Source organism: Betta splendens, chromosome 14 (assembly GCF_900634795.4).
Source record: "Betta splendens chromosome 14, fBetSpl5.4, whole genome shotgun sequence".
In the NCBI taxonomy this organism is placed as follows: domain Eukaryota; kingdom Metazoa; phylum Chordata; class Actinopteri; order Anabantiformes; family Osphronemidae; genus Betta; species Betta splendens.
In genome coordinates this window covers 11,348,681-11,358,297 of record NC_040894.2, presented here as the reverse complement: position 1 = coordinate 11,358,297, position 9,617 = coordinate 11,348,681, and the positions used below count along the sequence as shown (strand labels likewise).

Here is a 9,617-nt window from a genome sequence, read left to right as displayed (position 1 = left end):
CAAATAAAGTCTCTTTTCAACATAAGTAGTTTTGCATTTGTGTTAGTAATTTAGCACCAACACATCAAATTACCTTGGAGGCGATTCTTTGATAACTGCTTACAGGTGATGCTATTTATATATTATCATTCTCATGTTTTCATATTTCAGTTTTAGTCTACATGCTCCTTTACCTCTAATTTATGTTTGTCTGAGAATAATAAATGATCCCACACTAGTGGCTCTTGCCGGTAAAATCATCTCTTTACGTTCGGTCTGAAATACCAGCCGAGCCTTGACCCCCCGACCCGGGCTCGGCAAGTGGCTGTCAGGTGGGTTTGCGCCCCCCGCATCCATGTTTCCGTTGAATGACAAGCAGCTCGCCACACCCCCTTCCGAGGAACGCCATTTTGTTGACATGCAGCCTGGCGTCCAAAATATTCACCTATACACGGGCTTTAAATCCAACCGCGGCCGTGACACGCTGCGCCCGTTGAGCAAACCCCACGCAGACCCCCATTAACCGCGTCTGCGGGCGAAAACAGCGTCGTCCCGCGCGTCAAAACGCCGCGTTTGGAGTCCGCGGCCACCCATTTCCAACATGAAACTCGCCTCCGCTGACGTCACCCAGCCATCTTTGTCCGCCTAATCCAGGCGGGTGTTTATTACACCTTCATTACAGCGCGGACACGCACGGGCACGGGCTCCACTCACAGCCTGTAGAAATAAAAAAATTAAACGCACGATAAATAGAGCGCTTTCCGTTCGGAGGGGACACCTCTCAGTGGGAGACACAAGCCGGTGCTCCTCCTAGGCTATATAGGCAGGGAAGCGCCACGATCGCCGAGCAAAGCGTGCCAGAGGCTAGAGAGGATCGCAGAAGCCGAGGCGCATCCATCTGCCAGCTACTTAGCGCGAGCACTTCCAGTCCGGGTTCGAGCCCAGCCGTCCTGCCGACACCGCCCAGAAAATGTAAGTAAAGCGCCGTTTGCGCTCCGTTCATGGCCCATTATCATTATTTATTTCGTGCCCTGCTCACGACCGACGCTGGGAGGCTGTCGGCGGCGGACGCCGTCTGCACAGTCGCCCGTGCGTCTTTGCCACCGAGCGCCGGGGTTATTTCTCCGGTCTCGCGCTCATCGGCTCGTCCTTGTCCTTCTTTTCATGTCGCCCGTGTTTTTTTTTTTCCTCCGCAAAACGTGAGCGTGCGACTCAGGCGTGAACGCAGAGGCTGCCGCCGCGTCGGCCTAACCCTTGAGCAGACGGAGCCACGGGCTTTATCTGCGATTAATCGCATTATTAGTCCTATTCGTGGCGTTATTTCGAGTGAACAAGCGCCGTGTCGACCGCCGGTCCGTTTCGTTTCACCCTGGATCCGGTTCGCGTACGAGCCGGCGCGCACGCACTTATTTATCCAGTTTGGACTGGTTTCATTTGAAAAGGACGCCGTCGACGCGATCACGCGCAGGTTGATTAAAACAGAGCCAGTCAAACATCCCGGGCAAGAAAACGTTATTATACATCGTGAAACATTTTCCGGTTCTTGTGAGGCGGAACCGAGCTGATTCTAGAACGAGCAAGGACGCGATGTAAAAAAAAAAACAAAAAAAAAAAGACAACAGGTTCAGCAGCTTCACGGATTCAGATTCAGCCAGTTGCTTTGACGTTACTGGACGATTGCTCCCCGGACCTTCTTATAGAAGATGGTTCCATTAGCTGTGAATTGGGCTCAGGCCTAGTTTACGTGATACGCGCAGCCTTCTGCTGGGGGTGGGGGCAGCCTAGCCTCCTACTGTATGTCGTCGATGGTCGTGCGAGGGCGGACAGCGAGACCTCACCACGGTTTAGGCTGCGAGCGTCCTCAGAAGCAGATTCATGCTGATGAAAATGTCCCTTCCACCGATTCATTCGTTCAGTCGTGTTTCACATATAACTCAGGCCATAACGTGAAGGTTAGGCTAGAGAAACGCATCCGTCAGTGTGCAGAGAGGCGGCTGAGCGTGGAAAAAGGCCTGGTGGCAACACACGACGTGTCATTGAAATGTGGCAACATGTCCGTTCACATTAGCGTTGTTGGAAATGATAAACGTGCTTCATCCTGGCGCAGAAATGCACACGCCTCGTCCTCCTACTAGCGTCGTGCTTGTTGTTGTAAAATGAGGGAGGCCTGCGTTTGTGTGAGGCTGCAAACGGTCACAAATGGGAATAACAGTGTTGGAGGTCAAGTGCCGGTTTAGTAACATGGGATGGAATCAGAACTGGAGGCCGAACTCAGACAGATTCAGGTCCGGGCTTCTGTGCCGCTGTCCAGTGCTGAAATGCCGCTGTCCAGTGCTGAAATGCCGCTGTCCAGTGCTGAAAGTCAGACAGAACGCTGTTTCATAACAATGGCCACCCAGACACGAATCCACGAGATCAGAGACCTTATTAAAAGGCTTTTAAAATGTGTCTGTAAAGAAATTGAAACATATACAGCCCAGCATCTATTTTTTCTCATTAGAATATGGGACAAAAACATGTGTTTTGCACCAGGTTTAAACTCATAATTAAGATAGAAATTGTGTTTTTTAGGGTCAAAGTCTATGGCCCAATAGTGTTTCTCTTGAAATATACATGTATAAACACATCTATCATCACCAACAATATGTGCTGACCACAAGAAATAACCGATTAACAGATGGGGGCATTACTCATTCATGGGCAAGGTAACAGTCTTCAATTAAATGTGACAATCAAGCAGCAAAGTGACAGGTTTTCAGCACCTTTCTGAGGAGTTTCCAGTAGGCGGTGTTCATACCATGTGGAAACTGGTGAGAAGTCTTCTCACTCTTCCTGCTTGGTTGAGGTGACACTTTTAGAGGTGGCAAAAGCATGATCCTCTGCTCACATTACATCTTAGTGGAAATACTGACACTTAAAACATTACATGAACTAGGCGGATTTCTAAAATTTTAAATTTCAAAAGTATCCTCCAGAAATAATACAGTACAATGGAGTCTATGTTTTCTGCACATTTGTTTTTGACTACGACGCATGATAATATCTGTGAACCTTGAGTGTGGCACGTTACCAGTTTGTGTTAGGGTGTGTATTCCAAAGGATTTGTTGCTGTTAGAGGATTAGTGATATGTGAGCATGTAAAGGTGACCTTTACACAGACTTTACTAGTATAGTAACACCTTATGCAGTATTTGCCAGACAGGCATTTTTTTCTAGTTAGTGTTCACCAAGAGGAATACACATTTAAGTTTTACGCTGCCACATCAAGAGTGAATGTAAATTCATCTACTCTTATGAGAATGAATGACTTTATCTTGTCTTTCAGTTCAGACAACTGCTGCATGTTTTTCCCAGTTCACTCAGTTCATATCTATTGTCATTAACTATTGTCAGTTTAGTAGCAAATGAGATGTTCTGGGAAACACAGTCAGCTTCAGTAAGAACTAATTCTAGTTCCAGGCTAAGACAAAATAAAGATACTACTGTATTCAGAAGAACCAGGCTCGATCCATTTGCATGTGTAAGCAAAATAACTACTATCAACCCTGCATACGGATCTCAGTAATATTTGGTGAATCTGACAAATATGGATGTTGTTCATTAACACGCTCAGCCGCTGTGTCTTATATTATATGTGTATTTTTAACTAAATGTCACCCACTGAGGTCTTCATTAGTGCAAAGCATGTCCAAAAGAGTGAGTTATCCACAAAATAAATAAAACTACACTTTTAAATATGTTCTCGTCAAACCCAATGTTTAAACACGACTTTGCTCCAGGACAAACTGTTTTTTCCTGTTAATTCAGTAATTTTAAATGTTATTAACACAGTAATTTTATTGTTCTTCACTGATATCGGCTTTTCTTCCAATGTGCTATGTTCTATCAACCCAAAGGTCTGCCCCAGCTAGTGGAGCCCCTGCACCAGAGGGAGGCAATGCCCCTCCCAACCTCACCAGCAACCGCCGTCTGCAGCAGACACAGGCACAGGTGGACGAGGTGAGTGGCGCTTACGGCATCTGACGTGGGCGGTTACGCTTTCAGCAGTATTCACTGGCGCCTTACTGGTAATATAAGCGGTTCAACAGACATATTTCATGGTCTCTCACGTGATTCTTAAAACCACAGTTAGACGAGACCTCGGCTTCGTTCTGTCCTCGCTGATGGCAGCTGCTTCACGCGTCTCTCCTCAGGTGGTGGACATCATGCGTGTGAACGTGGATAAGGTCCTGGAGCGTGATCAGAAGCTGTCAGAGCTGGATGACCGGGCTGACGCCCTGCAGGCTGGAGCCTCCCAGTTTGAGACCAGTGCTGCGAAACTGAAGAATAAATACTGGTGGAAGAATGCCAAGGTGAGGACACACACACCTGCTTATAGATGTGGATGAAGGAAACCACCAAAAGAACTGATTTAGGTAGTAATTACACTACATGTGGTCTTTCTGGGCATCGCTGTAGAACTGCAGTTTAACTTCTACTGGTCATCGGAGCCTTAGGATAAATTATAGTTCATAGCTGAAACATATGTAATGAAAAAAAGTCTTTGATTAAACTAGTCTTCAAAACATTAAACCTCTTCCGCTTTACTCATGTTTTGTCTGTTCTCTGACCACAGATGATGATTATCCTGGGTGTGATATGCGTGATTGTCCTCATCGTCATTATTGGTGAGCGTGCATTTAACGTGTCATTGCCCGAACGGAGGTCACGCATTGTAAAAGCATCTCTTTAACCCCGCTCCTCTCCGTTGCCTCCACAGTGTACTTCAGCACCTAAGAAGAGTTGCTCCTACCCCAGTCTGATCCAACTTCCTTGCTAGAGAAAAAAAAAACAAAACCCTCCAATTGAAGACGAAATTATCCGCCGATTATTAATTGATATGATGCGCAGCCCCCTTCGATTAGCCGCGATATAACACCCCTCCACCCTTCAGGGCCCCATGGCTCCCCCACTACCACCACCTCGCCTCTGGACCCCTGTCAATATTTGTCCTGTGAGTGTGTGGCCCTGTCTTCTTTCTGGGTACTCTTGGCTTTTCTAACATGCCGAACCGAGAACCAAACACTTGTGATGATGCAACAACAGATAAGGAAACAACGATTGGCGATAATTGTTACATAACTGATATATATACTTCTTTGTAGAGTTTTATTCTGATATATACTGTTTTGTAGGTGTGTGTGCGTGTGCGTGCGTGTGCATTTTGTATTTTTTAAGTTTTGTATTCATTTTACGTATGCTTCAGCGTTAACTACTGCCTATTAATAATCAAAGTGTGTATCTTGCATGTTCTGACCATCTGTCCGTCCTGTGCTGACTCTCTCTTTCTCTTTGGTGTTTTTCGTCCACTAAGTCAGTCTAAAATAAGCCAGAGGACTAAAACTTGCACTCGACACCATTAATTAAGTTAAAGAAATTGGAGCGGCTGCAGCGAAAACTGCCCGTTAGAAAACCCCAAGCTTCAGCTGCAGATTTCTATAACTTGATGCAAGTCTTAGCTTCTCCCTGAGAGAGTTGATGCTCACTGACACCGATCAACCATCCAAACAGTGCATGTAATGTTGAACTAATCCCTAGTATCCATCATTACTAGTCCTTAAACCCAACCCTCCCATTCTCTGGGAGTCATCCATTCATCTGAAGCCCTCGTACTCAGCATGCTTGAACGCCTCAATTTCTTAGAATAATTTCAATACTGCCATAGTACAGTCGGACCAATGTCTGTAGATGTTTCTTTTTTATTTATGAATTACGTAGTGTCTTATTTCGAAAACATTCCTCCATTGCAGTCTAGTGCAAACGCTCTTACTGTAGCACATGTAAGTGTAAGTATCTTTAAAAAAAAAAAGACATGCGAGAAAACTCGTATCGTTCATTCAAACCTTAGAAGAAAATAGTTCTAGCTACTGTAATAGCTGTAAGGATTAGTTTTGGATAGACAGGATTAGACTTTTAATCGGCCCAAATTATTTTCTTTCATAATATTTGTGATGTTCTCTCAACATTACACTTAACTTAACTTACTATGGAGATGTCATTAATGTCAAACTGTGGATATGGGCTCCCCAAACATTGTAATGGCAGGAGGTGAAATGGGGCCGTTGCATGAATTGACAGTAGGTCTATTTCCACCAGAAAAGGTTAATGCTCACTGGCCCGCTGCCTTAGTCTCCAGTCGCGTCTGTTAAGTGTCGAACGCGCACGGTCGAACACGCCCTCACACCTTTGGGAGTGGCCCCGGCTGCGGCAGAGGGATCCGCTTAGAAAAATGCACAAACAATCTTGTTTTTGATGGCGCTGTCCGGCCGACGGAGCTCCATCTGCAGCGAAACGTCTCCCACGCAAAGAGCACAGTTCAGCCTTATCCCACCCCGATCCACGCGCTGGGACACAGGTCCGAAAGTTAAACGCCAGATTCCTCAGAATTCCTCAAAAAAAAACAAAAAACAAAGCAGTAGCGTTCCTACGAAGAGTTTTGCTAGTAGGTGATTCTGTCTTAGTGTTTCTCCCTAGAGTTAAGGCCTTTTTTCTTTTTTTAAAGTGATAATAGATTCTATTTTTATTATAGTATATTTTTGTGTGAAGCAGACAGGTTACGGGGGAGTGTACGGCCGCTACACGTGCTCCTCTTTACCTCGGTCTGCTGTGTTTTTTGTATTTCAGCTCTGTGCGTTATTCACTGCCAAGAAACAAGGGAGCAGTCTCTGTTGTTAACTGCAGTTATTCCTTTCATCGGCGCCCTCGCTGCTCCCGTCCTGAACTCCTCGTTTGTTGGCATCTTCTCGTGTGTGCGCTCCCTTTGTGGCTCCGTCCAGAACAGGAGAACTCCCCGAAGCCAGGAGATGGTTATTAACAGGGTTTGAGTTGTGGCAGCACGCGCAGTTGTTGCTTGGATTCTTCTTAAATCGGATGTTTTGGGCAAAGAGGAGTCCATTCATGTGTCAGGTGGCTGTAAAGACCGCAAACCCTATACAATAACCTTAAGAAGCGTGTCATTTTCTATCCTCCCACCAGCTGAGTGGACCAAGTGTGTGTGTGTGTGTGTGTGTGTGTGTTAGAATAGCTCTGTCTTGGTAATATCCCCCCGTTGATCCCGGCACATTAGGAGGCCAAGCCTCCCTTTTGTGTTTTCCACTAAATAGAGCAAGATAAAACTGCAGACGGTTACCAAAGACCAGCTTTTCGTGCTTATGCTGCCAATTGCCATCAAAAACAAGTGGAGGGAAGCAGGTTATCCAAACGTACCCCCGTCTGTTCAAACGCGTCCTCACTCTGCCCCGATTACAGGACCCGCTCGGTTGTGACACGCTTTACATGGTGAGTGTGCCATTCTGACATATGCAAGTTCAACCAAAACGTCCACGTAGGGGCCGCATGCTTCGAATCTCAAAAAACCCTTACCCTCGTGTGTCCAGATCTGAAAGGCGTCTCTAATCTGTAATAAGTTTTCACACACGTGATCCTGGAACTAATAATAGCACAACTACCGTTTTGCTGTGTCTCCATAGTTCTAAAATGAAAAGCATAAACGCTACGAATAAGGATACACAGATTCCGCATTGTTCAGTGTTGTATAAATTGGGGGTGTTTTGGGGGGTAGGGGGTCCTATATCCTCAGGTTTAATGTGTGAATTTACCAAAATATACTGAAGAAGACACCAATATATTAGCAAACTGTAAAATCGGGGGGTTTTTGGCAATAGAAAAGCATTTCCGGGTTCTAAATGTGCTCCGTTTAGACATCCTGCAGGACCGAGGTGAAATAAACTGATTGGGGTAGGACCTTTGTGTCATCCATGAATCCCACGCTTGTCCTGTCCCGAGCGCTCAAACAATTGGGTCACGACGCTGAAGCAAAGCTAAGCGAGCGCTCTCTCTTTCTGTTTCTTTAACGTCTATATGAAGAAATGTGCATCTATTTTAACACCGTGGCACTTTTTTCTGTTGTGTTTCATTCATTTTGCTCCAACGGGAACATGATTCGGTGGAGAATATTGTCTTGTGTCAGCCTGAGGGATATTTCAGGGATTTCAACTTTGATGCTGCGTTCAGTGTCATTTGAGGCCATCAGAATGTGTTTAAATCTTATTCCAGGGTTGAATTTCAACCGGTGGAGCTGTAATTTGAAGTTATAGGAGAACAGAGACCAATAGAACAAGAACAAGACAGTCAGGATCGTTCACGCGTGATCGCATCCTGTTGCCCCCAAATGGGATGAACGCAGCAACAGGAGGGAACCATTTGAGTCTCTGAACATTCACTTGATGGATATAAACACAATGTTCTACTTAACATCTGTCAACATGTTTTATTTTGAAACCAAATGTTCTTTTCTTTTGTTTGTTTTTTGCATCAATTTAGTAATAACTCCAGATGTCACTGAATTGTTTGTGTGTAAACACTGATGGGTAAAAGTAATGAGAATATGGAATTAGTGGGGAAACATATTTTTACCTTCAATTGTCCAGAATGCTCAGAATGATTCTACAGTTTACATCAGATTGCTGTTTGTATTTACAAGAGATATTTTTTGTTCAAATCTTTATTTTGAGGAACAGCATTGATTTCTTTTCGGGACTGGGGTTCTGGGGACCAAGGCCCATATTACCCCTGTTCGTCTGGCCTTACAGGAGGGACACGACCAGAGGCTCACGGGCAATGTGCTTGTTTTGATTTGCTTTCTTGCTTTCTTTTTTTTTTTTTAATTTACTGATAGATTTATTGTGCTGTCATTTGGTATGGGATTAGAAACTAAGGTTAACTCAATGTAAAGAAGAGGAGACTGAATGAAAAACTAAAGTACATAAAATAATTGTAGTGTAAATCTATCAATGTCTTATTATATTGATGAACATCATGAAATATATGTATATTGGAAAAACAGTATTCATGGCAACGTGTTTTTCTGTTTGTGCTTTGGGAGTTCTCAGACCTATAACGGCCTGAGAACCACAGACTTATTACCAGTACAAAAATAATTGACAGTAATTAAATGAAAGTTTGTTTTGAATGGAAGAAGCTATAATTTATAAGCGCACAACAAACGTCACAGACTAACACACACTTCACCAGGCCAAAGTGTTGAGAAGTGAAGTATCTGCAAACCACTAGTTGTGTTATCCAACATATACATATTTATCTTTAATTGTTAGTATATAGACACATTTATGACTCTTGGAGTCTAATTCCTCATTTAGATGAAGGATTTATTACCAAGGTCAAAACATCTGACCTAAACAGCTTCTCATGAAGTGTTATTGATAAATAGTTTATGACAACAGTGTCAGTGCAACTGTATAATAAGTCATTTAAACTTATTGTAATGGCCATTGATGGGAACATATTTAGTAGCTGTGCTGTAGAAACTGCATTTTAATTGTGGTTAATAATGGTTCACAATTATACTGTAAAATTAGTAAACCTTTGTTTAATATTAATAAAGCAATTATTAAAGTGGTAAACAATTACAAAACATTCGCTTTAAATTATATGATCAAATTTTTACTGAAACGTTTTGTACTTGCAAACTGTAGCTTCATATTACCACCACTAGGTGGCGCCAATACAACCTTCAGCAAGATCTTAACATACGACCTATCTTTGTTTTTATCCTTGTTTCCACTGTGAAGGAGATTTCG

At 43.8% G+C, this 9,617-nt stretch overlaps 1 protein-coding gene across 1 annotated transcript; it reads left to right on the top strand.

The window, feature by feature from the left end:
• Positions 1–489: 489 nt before the first annotated feature.
• vamp2 (vesicle-associated membrane protein 2) lies at positions 490–8,865 on the top strand. The gene is made up of 5 exons (XM_029172833.3): positions 490–951; positions 3,876–3,978; positions 4,173–4,331; positions 4,595–4,646; positions 4,739–8,865. Coding segments are annotated over exons 1-5 (333 nt in total). The 5' UTR covers positions 490–949; the 3' UTR covers positions 4,756–8,865.
• The last annotated feature ends 752 nt before the right edge of the window (positions 8,866–9,617 follow it).

Excerpts from the sequence above, each read along its gene's own strand:
- vamp2 (XM_029172833.3), top strand. Across the intron at positions 3,979-4,172 it reads CACAGGCACAGGTGGACGAG|GTGGTGGACATCATGCGTGT; the intron begins GTGAGTGGCGCT and ends GTCTCTCCTCAG. Across the intron at positions 4,332-4,594 it reads ACTGGTGGAAGAATGCCAAG|ATGATGATTATCCTGGGTGT; the intron begins GTGAGGACACAC and ends CTCTGACCACAG.